The following is a 16,539-nucleotide window of genomic DNA, read 5'->3' as shown; positions in this document are numbered from 1 at the left end:
TTTTTACGAAGTGAAATCTGAAAAATGATCTACTCTTTAAATTTTACAAATAAGAGAATTTCTATCCAAAAACTCAAGTCAAAAGGAAAATGCCACTGGTCTCTGTATGCTGCAATGGATTGTGTATAGTATTGCTACCTCCTCTCTCATCAAAACCAAGAACGAAAATTAAAGCCATATTTTTCAGCAAAGCTTCAAACTACATAAAGTTGCCAGTTACATTGAATCATTCATAGAGGTAAAAGTACTGAGGATCAGACCAGTGCATTTACAAAGTGGGCTTTGCATATACCCAACTGAAGCTGCACAGTATGCAGATACAATGAAGGAGAAATTTGATTTAAATGATCAGTAAAGCTTTACACAACCTGCGGATACAGATGTAGTTGGAGAGAGCAGCAATTTGAAGTCACTCTTTATATGTACAAGACTCTAATCACATTACTTTCACATCCAGCTGCATTCAGGTGCACTAATCACAACCACTTTTTTCTCTTCAGTTCAAGAAAACAACTGTAGATGAGTGTCCAACCTGACCAGATGCACAAAGCTGCACTTGAAATTGTCTCTGGCAAACAACAGGAGCCCGCATTCCAAGTTTACAGCTAATATGCAATGATCTTGTCGCAGCAGACAAAGTATCAGATGAAAATTCAGCTTCCCTTAGCACCATACGACTTCTTTTGGCTGCACTTACTGATCCCTTTGGTTCATTAATTAGTTCATTGGGAATCTGCAACAATTTGGGATAAAAGTGATGGAGAGCATCCTTCTGGTAGACTTTTTCCAAGTTCTCCACTTCTGTCTCGCCTTCCATATCAAATTTACTAGTCAAGTTTTGCTTTTCAACTGAGTTAGCCACTCCATTTGCTGCCTCAGCTAATCCGACACCACGACAGGCTTCTGCAACAAGCATATAAGTGCTTTCCTCTGGTTGAATGTTGAATTTTTCCATGATTTGGATTACCTCTTGCGCTTCCCGAGGCTTTTTATTTTCTGCATAACCCCATATCAGAGTTTCAAAAGCTTTCAGATTAGGAGATATCCCACACTCACACATCCTCTCGAAGATCCTCATTGCACAATCCATTCTACCAGCAGTGCACCATCCACTAATTACAGTAGTGAAAATCACAACATTTGGAAGGTTCCCAGATTTAACCATGGTATTCAGGACTTCTTCTGCTTTTTCTGGTTCCATTGCACGAACGTAACCCTTGGCCAAAATGCTATACGCGTGGACATCAGGCTGAATGCCAGCTTCGACCATGTCATCGAAGACCTCCCTGCACTTAGCCATATATCCTGCAGCACCCCAGGCATTCATGATGGTGCTGAAAGTAATGACATCAGGTTTGACGCAGAACTCTTCCATTAATGTAAGAACCTGATCAAATTGATGGAGCCTTTTAGTGGACATAATTTTTTTGAATTTGGCAAGCATGTGAAGAGTAACAGAAAAAGATGCAGAAGTTCTACATTCCTAAAGAAGCATATCACTGTAAAATTCAACCATTCAATGCAAGCATTCTATGAATGAATTGGCTAATGAATGACGCAGGCAAATTCGAAATCATGTTTACATGCACGTGGCTCTAACTAGTGTCCTGTCTCCTACACTGTATTGATCTATGCTTAACATTTCAAGTGGAAAATGTACTTGTGAAGTGGTTCTTAACACACACACACACACACACACACACACACATATATATATATATATATATATAAGACTTCAAACAGCATTTTTAAGTAAATCAATACAGATATCATTTGGGGAATGAAAATTGACAGCCTTGTACAACAAGAATAATACTTGTGTTTGCATCATTTGAATCATTTTATAGCATTTTTCAGTTAGTTAAAGATGTTACTTGATGTTTCAGACTGCATAGGGAGAGGGCTTCAGTTGTTCAAACTCAGCTTGAACCTTTGACTTTCTATTCTCTCAGCTTTTTATTTCTCTTCATGGCTTACAATGCTTTAGTCATTCAAACTCTATTGAATCTTTGATTTCCCTTTCAGTATGCTTTTCCACTCTTTTTTTCTTTTCTTTTTTCTAGTTTACTAGCTGTCCTTTCCAACTCCGTCGAATGGTTTCACTCCCTTTTCCCCTTCTTTCAGTTCCTTGTCAGTCAGTCGATGCAGAGGGCGTTTTCACTTTCTATTACAATGTGAAATGAGAAGACAGAAAAAGAAAAATACCTCTTCTGAAACCCCTACCCCATGGTTTCAATTTGAAGTTGGCTTTTCATTCTGGCTAGTCTAAAAGTTATTATCATTCAAGAAGGAACAATTCATAACCTGATTTTCCGGTATTCTGTTTAAACATGACTTGTTAAAATGGGGCCTTATATGAGTCCCAATATAGGGGTACAGAATTTGCCACTGAGGCCCTGCTAAAGTGATAAGGCTGAGGTGCAAGGATCATTGAGGTCAGTGGCTCTAATCTCCAAACGCTAGGTAAGCTTGTTGTATTCACCTTGTTCATTAAACCGGGTGTCTTCTCATTAGGTTAGTTTGATATAATTTCATCTGATTTGCAGTCCGAAATTGTAGTTTTGTTTTTGTGTTCACTGCTTCACTCCAAAAAAAAAAGGGAAGGAGTTGAAAGTGCCTCATATTTGGGTTTCTATACATTCACTTTGACATTTCCAACTTTTACGCATACAATTTCTCTACCTTTTTTTCCCTCAAAGTCATAATATCAATCTTTCACTCTTATGAGTTAAAATGCAATGTTAAACATCAAAGAAAGAGGAAATTACTTTGGTCCCCCCTGCTTATTCTTTTATTGCAAAGCGAAGAACAGTGGCATCTAATCTGCCACCAATCATTAGATTTTTTTTAAAATACAATAGAAGGTTAATAGTTATTAATCAAAAGATATACCAATACGAACCTCATCAACGCTGTCTCCGTCTGACATGTCAAGGAAGCCTTTGATCAGTGAATTGAAAATGACAAGGTTAGGATGTATTCCAAGATCCTTCATCTTGTACACAAACCTCAAGGCGTCCTTTATTTTACCTTCTTTACAGTATCCAGATATAATGATGCCACAAGTCCTTTCGTTAGGGTGCACATTGTTCCTTTGCATTTCTAAAATCACTCTTTCCGCCTTTTCAGTTTGATGATTTTGACTATAAGCTGCAGCTATCGTATTGTAAGTGATAACATCCGGTCGTAAACCACAAGCTATCATCTTATCCACCGTATTCCATGCATCAGCAAAATTCTTTTTGTTACACCATGCTTTAACAAGTACATTGTATGTCCTCAGATTTGGTTTCACATTAACTTCCTGCGACATTAACTCCATTATCTTTATAGATTCTTCAGGCTTTCCAGCAATTCCATACCCTTTGATCAAAGTGTTAAAAGTGCTGATTGCAGGCTTTATCCCACTCTCCATCATCTGTAAGAAGGCTTTCATTGCTTCCTCCATGTTTCCAGATTCAGAAAAAGCATTAACAACAGCATTGAAGAAAACTGGATCTGGATTCATACCATTTTCTTGCACTTCAGATATAATGGAATGGATGTGATTGAAACGCTTCTGGGCTGTCAAGGCCGCTAAGAGGGTAGTGTATGTAATTAGAGATGGTTTATGCCCTCCTTTAATCAAACTATCAAAGATCAGCTCGGCTTCTTTGGGCCTCCCTCTTTCTAAAACAGTGTTCATCAGTTTTGTTCTTGAGCGAACAGTTCTACAGCTATTACCATTCACACAAAAGGTGCAGAGGACAGATTCAGGTGTTGGTCGCAGTGGCATCTTATCGTCTAGATCTTTTTCCTGCAGTCATAAAGGCTTTTAAATTTTAGCAACAACCACTGATCTTGAACCACAACAGCAGAGCAGTTATCCTTTTAAAAAAAAAAAAATTGTTTTTAAATCAAAGATAACCGTAAAAGTTACCTGTAAAGAATGAAATCTAATAAATTAGCTTCAGATTTTAATGTTTCAACTTCATGTGGTACTGAAACTAATACTCTATGTAAGAGGACTATAAGAGAAAAATGAAAAAGGAACCCCACATTTAGAATCAATGAAAGAAACATCAACCCTGTGTTAGGACTTACTATCTGGTTAAGCCCCAGTCCTACATTTTATTACTCCCTAATTCAATACCCATGACAAAAAATTTGTTGTTCAAAGCAATATAATTTAGCGATTTCATTTATTTCTGTAGTGCTTCTCCCAAAAAAAAAAACATCCTTCAACCTTATTAACACTGCAGGCAATCATACAAACATATCATTATATTTACACTAAAGACAATTTCTTTTGGAGTCAGTTTTCTATATAATGAAAACCATCATTCTTTTCGGGACAAGGGAAAGAATGTACAGAAATAAATTACCAAAGGAAGACTTGAAGGAAAAGAACAAAACTAAAAAAAATGGAAAAACTATTCTACATTCTAAAAGGCTTGCTAGTGGCATAGAAGGCACAGTTATATGTCCTCGTCTCGACGTGGACCTCAAATTTTGTTTGAATAGAACCAAATGATGCCTTCTTCTTAGCAAATCCAAGGACTTTTAACAGGAGATAGGCTAGAAAGATACCAACATATGCCGGTGGAAGTGTCCGTCTTCTCCCAACTCAAAACATTCTGCAATAATCCCCTTCATATGTTTACCCAAAATGGGTAGACCGTGTACTAAGTGACTAACGCATCCCACTATATATATGCACAATGTGGGGGAGAAAAGGAGAAAAAACTATTATGTTGAAATTGGTGGTTAATAAGATATAAGAGGGCTCCTTTTATAGGAGTTGAGTTACATGATAGAGGGAAGTAACCTAATTCTTGGGATTTCTGATTATTATGACATAATCATTAGGAATTATTTTCACAAAGTTCTTAATGATTCTCTTGATTTTCAATAATGACATAATCATTAAGAATATTCTACAAAATACTCTAAAAGATTTTCTTGATTTTTAAGATGCCCCCTTAACTAGGAGTGTCAATGGATATTTAAAAACCGACTAAACCGTACCGAACCGATTTCTATGTTTCTTTTAATAAAACCGTAGGTTTTATTATAAATCTATAACCGTACCGATAATTAGGGTAGGTTTTTTATTTTATAAAAATAAACCGAAAAAATACTAAACTGTACCGAATAAATTTACATGTGAAAAATATATTTATATATTAAGTTTAAGAATAATAATGTATTAAAATTTTCCTTGGGCCTTGGAATTGTGAAAACTGTTACAAGCAAACAAGTAATTAAACTCAAAATCTTAATTCCAAACCTATAATGCTACTCCTATTGAAACTAAATTATTTCCAATATATTCACTAGCAAGACACAAGCTATTCTAGCGATTAGTAGCAAACTACAATGTATTGAATATGTTTCCTTTCATATGATTTAGATTTAATTTTTTGAATATTTAATCTTCTATAGACTTTATTCTTGAGTTCCAGCTTGGTTAATATCTTTTACTCGGTTAATATCTTTGTTTAGTTTCTTTTACGCTGCTGTAGAATAGTTGATGGATCTATACTCTGGCCATCTTTAATATTTTCTTAGTTCATCACCATTTAAAGAGTAAAAATATCTAGAGAGTTTGCTAAGTCCTATAAAAGTATGTATGTTATTGCATTCTACCTCTACTAGTGACTTTTACATGACATTTTAAAAAGATACCGAAAATTAACCGAACCGTACCGATACCGAAGAGAAACCGACATGATTGAGACTGTTTCGAAAAGTCTAATTTTGGTTATGCATAATAGAATAACCGAAAAATTGGTATGGTACAAATTTTAGAAAATAACCGTCCGAACCGAACCATTGACACCCCTACCCTTAAACGTAAAGCAACTTGTATTTGCAACTCAAACCGGAAAGTGTTGCTGAAAATAAAATTGATTTTGGCACTATCATGAGACTGACTTGGCCACAGCGCTATTGTGAACCAGTATAACATAACAGAAGTCAAAGGCATTTATGCTGCCAGCTTGATCAAATTGCTGAAAAAAACAAGTATGCTGCAAGCTGGTTCCAAACTATTGACTAGGTGATGATTTTCAATGATGTGGCTCAGACTGCAATGGAATGGCTCTCGCCAGCTAAAAGTGGGTCAATACCTTGATGTCAACTGACACGGACTACTGGTGAGCTGAATATCGCCTGTTGATTTGACAAGTCAACTGACATAGACTGCTAACTTTGACATGTTAGGTGGCGTAGATTGAGGACTAAAAAATGGTAGAGTGTTAACTAGTCAGTTAATGTGGACTGATGATAGAAACCTAGAGATTAGATAGTGTGCGGCATGCCGCATGCGTAGGACAGACACAGACAGAGATGCCCTACCACAATCGTAAACTATAAAAAGAAAGAAAAACTTCCGCAAACGAACAGGTAGCCCTCTGGTAGACTGAAGCTTTTAGATCTTTTTAAATGTAAAATAATTTTATTAAGAATGGAAAACTCTCCCATATACAAGCAGTATGCCAAAAAGTAGAGAATCTACAGCATAATATGATTCTCCAATGTTTCATTTTACCTTGTATGTCGGCATTTGATTGGGCACAAAGTTTAAGATGTTAATTTGTATGTTATATTAGTGATAATGAAGGTAAATGAACTATTAGATCGATAGGGAAAACATCAGATCAACATTTAAGGTCAAATTAATGGATTTGAATTCTTGAAAGTTGTGAGAGTCGCATAAAAATAGTATGATTTCAAACATTTTGGAATGTTCCAAAATTGGAAGGGTGTCATATAAATTGGAAGAGGTTGAGTAACATGTTATCACATTAAATGTACCTTGATTGGTGATGTATGCAGCCACTCTTTTCTGATAAGGGTCCTCATGCCCGACTTCTTGTGATATGTTTCACAGTTTCGCTTTTCTTTTCCAAAATCATCCATGTAATTTCCTGAAAATGTGAAAATGTTTGCCAAGTGAGTATTGGTGTCCTCAATTGGCTTTAGAAAATATGTAAACATGCTTACTTTGGAAGCTCCACAAACAAATTAACTAGAAACATTATCAGATGACCCTGAAGGGACAACAGTAACAAAAATGTGAAGCTAACAGACTGCAGGAAATTTCACGAGAAAGTATATTTGAGGGCATCAGTACAGGAATTTAAACACAATATCATTATAGACGTTTTTTCACTGGGTAATTCACTGAAGCTGACCTAGAGCAGGGCCTACTAGTGACAAAAGATTTACACTCAGCAAGCATACAAGCAATTAAGAATTGAAGTAGATAACGACTGCAAAAAAGAAAATTTCAACTGTGAAGCAAGTAACCAAATTTCCACCTAAATTTGGGGATTCATGCATATTCCTCTTTCACGCCAAAAACAAAGACAAACAGATTCTTACAAAGAATCACGTCCACTGACCAAAATAAATCAGATGAGTAGGACTATGATGATCTTAACAATTTCCTTTCTAGTAGCTTTCGTGTTAAGCGTGATTCACAAACTCAATATATCAAGGCAGAGGGAGCATGACTTCTTTGTTGGATATTTTATCATTACTACTTGAACGAGCTGCTCTTTGTAGACCAATTCTACATGAGATAAACATCACCTTTCCAAGTGTTGGCTAGTTCTAGAAACTGAAGCTGACACTACCTTTATGGCTGATGCAATTAATAGAAAGTAAGTCTGCCCAAAGCAGCTATAGAGTTAATTAAAAAATATCAACTCAAAATAGTGAAAATTCTGGAAGCAGGTTTCAGGAAGGAAGTACTGATTTGCTAGACATAGTAGAATTCTACACATTTAATCAACAACAATAGGATAATCAAAGTTTACGGAAATTACCCAAAATCAATTAATTTGAAGATCAATCAGTCAATACTAGTGTTACACAAGAAAAGGACTCTAGAAAGAAAAAATGACCCCCCCCCCCCCCCCAACCCACCCAAAGTTAAAGAAGACACAGCAAAGAGTTTAGACAAGAGATTTTTGAAATCCAAATAAACCCATTTCTGCAATCAACCAAACAAGCATTACTCACTCTACAAAAAAAAACCATTTCTCCCCAAAAAGAAAAAGTCAGACCAAGAAACACAACACAAAGAACTGGGAAAACAAGGCAAAAGGTAACAAAATCATCCCAGCAGAAACATTAACTATCAACCCAATAAAAAATATTCAAGAATCACTAAGCAAAAAACCAAATTTAGCTTGACTGACTTCTTGAAGAAAAATAAAGGAAAATGGAGTACCTTTATCCGAGAGATTTATTTGCATGCGGTACTACTGCAACTTGTTGGTTTCTTATACTATCAGAGAATAAATGAGTTGAGACAATTTGTTATATTGAAAATCTTATCCACAGATATATAATTTTGGATTGCATAGGAAAATATAGTCCTTCCAAGTTCCAAAGGATAAGGAATGGAGAGAAGAGAAGAAAGGTTGGAAAATATGAAAGAGACAATTTGGATGAAATCCTCTTTCTTCTTTTCTCTACATTGGCCTTTTTTCTTTTCCTTGCGAAAAAAGACAAAAGAAAAAAAAAACTTGCTTGTGTGTGTATAACATTTTTTGAAATATAAATATCTTTTCTCAATAGTAGGTTATTTATTTGTTCATTTAATCAATTTGCTAAAAAGCGATATTTATTAAGTCAAAAAGATTAAACAGAATTATAGTAAACCTAATAGCAGGCTTATTGAGATGACTAACTATCTTCAGGAATGTAGTATGTAGTCTATTGTTATAATCTTTTTTTAGAAAGAAAATAAATTATTATAAAGTGTATTATGTATATTTGAAAATTGAAAGTGAAAGAATTATGAATGTGGCCAATTATCGGTGGAAAGTTAAAGATAGTGTACTTACTGCTTTGGAAGCTGTAATCTAACCAGATGGCACAACGCCATCCTAAATGTTGAAAACAAGGGTTATTTGATAATAGGATGGACGAAATCTTAATCCTTGATGCTAACTAATTTCGGGTGTGTTTTGTAGGAAAGAAAATATTTTTCGGAAAATGTATTTTAATTTTCTCATGGGTTGAGTTAAACGTTCTGATAAACATTTTTTCCAGAATTCAATTAGAGAAAAATATTTTTACTATCAAAAGAAGCAAGACAAATATATAGACGGCCCCTTAAATTTGGTTCCAGTTTCTATTTTGACACCTTAACTTAGTACCTTTCCTATTGAACACTTTAACTCTATTTTAGTCTATACCATTTAAACACAACACATGATCGGTCAAAGGAGCGTTATGTCCACACATGGTAAGCACGTGAATGTTATTAATATTTGCTTAGGTGGATATTCTAACGGTAAAAAAAACTCACCCGTTAGACCCACTTCAAAACACCCGATTTTCCCATTATTTCTCTCAAAAAGCCCTAATTCCTCTTTCGTCTTCTTCCCCTTTCAAAGTCGCCATTTTTCCCTTCAACTGAAGCTTAGGTGCCCAAGCTTAAATCTTTATCTGATTTCTTCATCTTTCTCGTTTATCAGTTCCATGTCACAAAAATCAACAACTTCACGCAATGGAATGGATATTTGCCAATGTGGATTGAATGCGCCACTGACTATATCATGGTCACCTGCAAACCCATGTCGTCGATTTTATGGTTGTAAATTGGTAAGTCGATTGTATTGCTTAGACCCTTGAATTTCTTAAAAAAGAAATCCGTTTTTAATATTTTTGGCCACATTTCTTTTTTAATTTTGTAAGGTCGAGGTGGATGCAAATACTTCAGATGGCATGATGATGAAATGCCCGACCAAGCTAAGAGGGTTATACGGGCTCTGTTGAAGAGAGTCGAAAGAATTGAGAAAACAGTTGCGCGGTTGGAGTGGTTATTTATTGTGGTGGTAGTGCTGTTTCTATGGATTTGGCTTTGCTGATGCTGGTGGTTTGAAGAACAATGTAGTATTTTTATGATATGTTGGTGATAATGGTATTGTAGTTGTTGCTATTAGTTCAAGAACAATATAGTATGTTGGAAGTGGGTACTAGGAATTTAGCCTTTTGTTAATGTACACTATCTTGTTATGAATGAAATGGCAATGACCAATTTTTTATGCAAATTGAAGTTCAGCTGCACTCCCATATTGTGTTATGAATGAAATGCGAATTCATATTCATGAACTGAAAACATAACTGCCCAAACATATTCATGAATTAAAAACATAACTGCCCAAACATTCAATCGCATAATGTGATGAACTAGCATTACACCGAAGCTAAAAAATAGAGCATTATTTTGGTCTACAAATTACAAAAACATAGCATTGTTTTCCAAACAAATAACTGTCCAAACTAGTAACCTATAACAAAGCATAATGTATCAAATAGAGCATAACTGCCCAAACAAAAAACTAGCAGTGACATCTTAGATAATATAAACAAAAGCTGGTTTGCTTCACAGTGTAGATGCAACTGAACTTGTTTGACTTGAAGGGCCTTTTTTCCTTGCTGCACTCATCTGCTGAAGTTGTGACCTTGTCACTGCATTTCTTGCTTTAAACTTCAATCCAGGAGGCTTAAATCCAATGTCTATGTTAGTTACAAATGTATCCTTGAATGTCCCAGCTGATATGACTCTCTCAGATGATATACCAACCTGTAAAATACAATGAATTAGTTAAAACAGAATAATTTCATCCCACAAAACTGCCAAACCAACATCTATGTTTGTTGTTTCTTCAGCCACAAATGTGTTATCTGCAGTACTTTCTTGGACATTTATATCCTCTGGAACATTAGATGTTACCCCCAGCCTCTTTATTTAATGTATTTTCACTTGGTTCAACAACTTCTGGCCCACATAAAAGGCCACATGCGACAGTCTCATCAACCAACAAAGGCTCGTTAACTACATGCTTAATAAACAAATCTAAATGATCAAGATGATTAAGGTGACAAACTATATTATCAATCAAGACAAAGTCATTAGATTTCGGATTAATTAAATAGAAACCCTCTACCTTAGCATACCCATATCCTTTGTGATGACCCAAAATATTATTTTTAAATTTAATAAGTAATTATGTGTTCTAAGACCTCAAAAAGTACTATTTATCATTTCTCGATTTGCGTGCATAATCCGTAAAATTTTTCGGAAAGTTTTCATGTGAAAAATGGATTAAAATGTGAAATAGAGCTTTAAAACTCAATTGAGTTGACTTTGGTCAATATTTTTAGCAAACAGACCCGGATTAGTATTTTGACAATTCCTGTAACTTCGTATCGTGATTTGGGACTTGGGCGTATACCTGAAATTTAATTTGGAGGTCCCAAACTCAAGTTATGACCATTTAACGGAACTAGCAATTTAAAGGCTAAAAACTTCCAAGTTTGACCACGGGGTTGACTTTTTTATATCGGAGTCGGAATCTAATTCTGGAAATTTGAATAGTTTTGTTATGTCATTTATGACTTGTGTGCCAAATTTGAAGTCATTCCGGATTTATTTAATATGTTTTGGCACAAGATTTGCAAATTAAAAAGTTTAAAACTTAAAAGTTCGAATCGAGCTGTGGATTGTAATTTTGATGTTGTTTGGCGTGAATTGAAACTCCGAGTAAGTCCGTATTATATTTCTGGACTTGTTTGTATATTTGGACGGGGTCCCGAATACCCCGAGTGTGATTCGAATCGAAATCGAAATAAGAATTGGACTTAAGCAACAATCTGAAATTCGGCCTTCTGGTGTAATCGCACCTGCGGATTTTTGACCGCAGGTGTAAGGTCGCAGAAGCGAGCCGTCCATGAATATCGGATTTTTATCTGGAAAATTAGTAAATTCATATGGAATTAATTCCTATGATTAGTATTGAATATCGAATTGTTTGTGAATAGATTTGAAGCTTTTGGAGACAAATTTAAAAGGAAAAGTTGTGGTTGAGTAATTGATTGGAATTTACAAAGTGAGGTAAGTGTCGTGGTTAACCTTGACTTGAGGAAATAGAACCCTTAAATTATTTGTTATGTGAAATACATGTGAACAATGTATAGGCGAGGTGACGAGTGTCTATACGTCGTCAAATTAATTATTTGCCTGCTTACTTAAAAATTCATGATTTAATTATTATAATAATTGTTTCTCTCCTATTCTTTGTCAAATATTAATTCTTGAATTCCTGCATTAATTGTTACATGTTATTTGAATTATGTGCCTTAATTGTTATTTGACATCTAACATATTAAATATTAAACTGCATATTTTCTCTCTGATTTTCATAATAATTTGCTATTTGCCTTTGTTTGTTTCATAATTAAATCATAATTATTGTATGCTTATTGTCTTATAATTTTATATTAATTATTGCATTTATTGGAGAAATTTCTTCTATAAGAATTGGTAAATGAATATGTTGAAGGAGCGGGTTGCACGCCGCAACAGAATTGATTATAATAAATATATTGGAGGATCAGGTTGCACGCCGCAACAAAATTAATTATAATAAATATATTAGAGGATTGGGTTGCACGCCGCAACAGACTTATTTAAAAGTCAATATTGGGGGATCGGGTTGCACGCCGCAATAGATTTATTTAAAAGTCTATATATACTTGATTGAAATAAATATATAACAGACTTGATTAAAATGAATATATTGGAGGAGCGCGTTGCACACCGCAATAGAACTGAATGTGAATATATTGTGAGAGCGGGTTGCACGCTGTAACAGAATTGAATGTGAATATATTGTGAGAGCGGGTTGCACGCTGCAACAGAATTGATGGAAATGATAATTAGTTATGACTGCTGAGTTGGCTCCAATTATTATAAATGAGTTACCTGATTTATTTCTATTATTGTTGTTGTTACTAATATTGCGTACAGGTAATGTAAGTGATCAGTCTTAGCCTCGTCACTACTTCGTCGAGGTTAGGCTCAGCACTTACCAGTACATGGGGTCGGTTGTACTGATACTACACTCTTCACTTCTTGTATAGATTTCGGAGTTGGTCCCAGCAGCGTACCATAGACTTGCTCGGATTTCAGCTACTAGAGGAGACTTGAGGTATAACTGCACGGCGTCCGCAGTTTCTGAAGTCCCCATCTACTTTACTTTAGCTGTGTGTTTATTTTCAGACAGCTTTATCTTATTCAGACCCTTATTTGTATTATTCTAGAAGCTCGTGCACTTGTGACACCAATGGATAAACAAATTTAAAAATTATTTTAAAAATGGATAATATTATTCTAACGTTGGCTTGCCTAGCAAGTAAAATGTTAGGCGCCATCACGGTCCGAAGGGGGGAATTTTGGGTCATGACATCCTTTCTGTAGAACAGAAGCTCAAAAAGAGAAAAGTGGTCCTTGTCTATCATGTGACCATCATTACCCCTCTCTCCTACATATCTCAGGTCAGGATCCTTGACAATATGTCCACCATGGTAAAAATCGACAATAATATATTTGTCTGCAGACATGTCTAGATTTACCACTGTATTGAAAAACCAAAAAGCGAAACAGAGGATGTTAGTAGATTCCCCAACCCAAAATTATAAAAAACCCTAATTTTCACAAACTCCAATCAAACTAAATTACAACAACCAAAAACAACTATCTTTTCAGTAAATAAAAGCTTACCACAAAGGAAAACTTCGATTGAAATAGCATAAACAACGAAACTTCAGTCACGACCAACTCCAGTCACGACTAGCTCCAGTTACGACCAACTCCACTCACCACCACGGTCGAAAGAAGCAAACGATTACCCGTATTAGTAATATAACCGACCAAGATGTTAACGGACAGCTGAATCTAACTCAAAATCGATAAAGATTCCACCGAGAATCGGTCTCAATGTAGTTCATTAGGGTTTATTAGGCTAAAGAAAAGGGATTTTAGGTGGAAGATCGATTAACTGAGGCGAGATAAAATGTGAGTAAGGTAAAAAAAGGGTTTTTTATCCGACCTGGATAAATAAACACGTGTCAGACTATTATTGGTATGTTATTCCACGTGGGAAGTGTTTAAAAATACGCGCTTAAGTTTTTATAGCACGGTCATGCGTTGTGTTTAAATGGTATAGACCAAAATAAAGTTAAAGTGTTCAATAGGAAAAATACTAAGTTAAGGTGTCAAAATAGAAACTGGAATCAAGTTTAAGGGACCGTGCACCTATTTCGCCTTTTCCAAAACTCTTTTTCAATCTTCTCTACCCTAGTCTCCATCCCCGTTAACCCCACCAATACACTCCCACCCCACCCCATCCATCTCACCCCCAATCCAACCCCGTAACCCATATTTACTCTTTCTTGATACATTCAGATAAAACTAAAAAAGTTTACCGAATATCCATATTTAACTTCACTCCAACCTTCTATAAAATTGAAACTCAATCACCTCTCATAAAATCTTTCAATTAGGTTTATCAGGAATTCAAATCCGATCACTTGAGGTTGCAGTTAAGATTTGCGATCGTGATTTTTTAGTTAGAGCCGTTAGAATTAGCTTATTTTAAGTGTTTTTAAGTCAAAATAATTTTTAAGTAATTTTGTAGTGTTTGGATATAGTAAAAAAATGCTTTTAAGCACTTGCTTTTAAACTAAAATGAAAAAAACAAGCCAAAAGCCAAAAGCTAAATTTTTTAATTTATGGCTTAAAAGCTATTTTGGCTTAAAAGTCACTTAAAGTAAGCCTATTCAAACGGACTCTTATTCAAGTTTAACGAAAGAATGAATCTATTAAGTGGGAAAACATCACTTGCTTATATTATAACTAGATAAGTTTTGCCCGTGTTTTACGGGCCCAACAATTTTAGTTTTGATATAATTCGTTTGTATGTTGGATATTGGTGCATTCCTTAATTCCTAATAGTAGTACATTTTGCTATTGTATTTGTTTTAAAGAGCTTGTTTTATTTCTTCCAATTTCGAGCAATTGTTTATGCTGAATGCACTTAATAGGAAATTAAATTTCAGTAGTTTTGTCCTAGAGCAATAAGAATAATCATGGAAGTAGATTTTTTTCCTTGGTTGTTCCTCCCTAATTTATTTTTAGGTTTTGCTGTTTTTTTTTGGAGTTTACTTTTTTTTTTCCTCTCCATTCTTTTTAACATCTCCCTTTTCTTTTCCTAGGACCCTCTCATTTAACAACTTAACATAAATATAGTGGGAAATACTTTTTTCACTTTACACTTAAATATTTTGAAAAAATGGAAGTTACAAATTACCAGTTTGCTTCGTTTAACTGAAACTTTTCTAACTAAATATATATTACGATAAATTTTGAAACCCATATAGAGCTTATTGAACAAAAAAAATGTATGAAGAAAGTTTCTTTTGCTCTTTTATTTAATTGGAGTTTCAATATATCATCCGAAAAATTCTTCAAATCCAAATTAAAATGTACATTGATTGAACTTCCCTTTCTAGACTAATCAAATCTTGCTTATGCCTTTCTTCACAAAAAATATTCGATATTCAAGAAACTTCAAAAGTATAATAAGCTACAAGTTTTTTTGCATTAATAAATAAATAAGTAATGAACTTAATTAAATGTAAACATAACCTCGACAATCTAAAAATCAGATTCTAATATCGAAATGCTTGTAAGCTTTCTTTCAAAATAAGATCGTACAAAATATATTGAAAATTTTAACAAACATAATTTATTATTATATATATAAATTAATGAGTTGAGCTTAACGAAAGGAATGGGGATTTATATCGTCGACCCCAACTTATTTGGGACTGAGGTATAATATTTGTTATTGTTATTGTTGCGATAAACTTTTCTTGTCCTTTAAAATGCATGTTATGAAATGACAATTTTCTCCCTTTTCTTACTTTAACTGGAATCTTTTTAGTCCAATTTGTATTATGCTAAAACTTTTGAGTTAAAAAAAACTTTAATTGGTAATTATTAACCAAATTGTTTGCTAAACTAAGTAAGACATTGATTAGTTATGTTTATTTTTATGATGATACTAAATTTAAGTTAACTCGTAAATAAGCATACTAATTAATTAAAATTTTGAACCTCTAGTATAACAAAGTAACATTTGAATAATAAAATTAGCTTTGTTAACATATGAAACCAACACAATCTATCAATAAAAAAAATCAAATTTTTCGCATACGTGAAAGAAGAATTAACCAAAAAACAACTACTGTATCAACGAAGAAGCCCAAAAGGAGGGGAAGTACCTTCATCTTAATACTGGGCCCACACTTTCAGATTGAAATAGCGAAAGCAGAAGCAATAGTGTTTGTCTTGACTTTAGAGTAACAAAGTGAGACGGGCATTTTTATTCGGGACACTTAAAATTTAATTTAGCAACTACCGTAAAATTCCTCTTGGACCAATGAAATTACTCTGTTTTTCATGAAATGACCATAATGCCTTAGAATTGCCAGGCAGACATGTTGTCCAGCTGCTAACTCCCTCTTATAGATAGTAGAAATCGAGATTTTATTGGTTTTCTTTAATTCGATAGTTATGGAACTAGCTAGGAAAGATCTATTTGGCAATCATTGATGGTCTCGTTGTCCCCTACTTTTTTTCATTTCTTTGAAGTGTTTTTAGTGTGGCATGGATATTGATTTGGTTAAAAT

The 16,539-nt window shown here is 34.4% G+C and overlaps 1 protein-coding gene across 2 annotated transcripts; it reads right to left on the bottom strand.

Moving 5' to 3' along the window:
* Positions 1–164: 164 nt before the first annotated feature.
* Positions 165–8,434, bottom strand: LOC104099259 (pentatricopeptide repeat-containing protein At5g25630). Of its 2 annotated transcripts, none has more exons than XM_009606193.4 (4): positions 8,222–8,434; positions 6,799–6,911; positions 2,903–3,796; positions 165–1,387 (listed from the first exon to the last, which is right to left on the bottom strand). In XM_009606193.4, exons 1-4 carry the CDS (start codon positions 8,244–8,246, stop codon positions 497–499), a joined length of 1,923 nt encoding a protein of 640 aa, XP_009604488.1. In that variant the 5' UTR covers positions 8,247–8,434; the 3' UTR covers positions 165–496. The 2 variants fall into 2 exon arrangements, with proteins under 2 accessions (XP_009604488.1, XP_009604489.1); XM_009606194.4 differs by lacking the exon at positions 8,222–8,434 and adding an exon at positions 7,815–7,846.
* Positions 8,435–16,539: the final 8,105 nt, after the last annotated feature.

The sequence above is a fragment of the Nicotiana tomentosiformis genome, chromosome 8 (assembly GCF_000390325.3).
Source record: "Nicotiana tomentosiformis chromosome 8, ASM39032v3, whole genome shotgun sequence".
Classification (NCBI taxonomy): Eukaryota; Viridiplantae; Streptophyta; class Magnoliopsida; order Solanales; family Solanaceae; genus Nicotiana; species Nicotiana tomentosiformis.
The sequence above is the reverse complement of the archived record's forward strand: the minus strand, read 5'-3'. Positions and strand labels throughout refer to the sequence as shown.

Excerpts from the sequence above, each read along its gene's own strand:
- LOC104099259 (XM_009606193.4), bottom strand. The coding sequence starts at position 8,246 with ATGCAAATAAATCTCTCGGATAAAG. Across the intron at positions 6,912-8,221 it reads AATAAATCTCTCGGATAAAG|GAAATTACATGGATGATTTT; the intron begins GTACTCCATTTT and ends TCACATTTTCAG. Across the intron at positions 3,797-6,798 it reads TGCATACATCACCAATCAAG|GAAAAAGATCTAGACGATAA; the intron begins GTACATTTAATG and ends TTATGACTGCAG.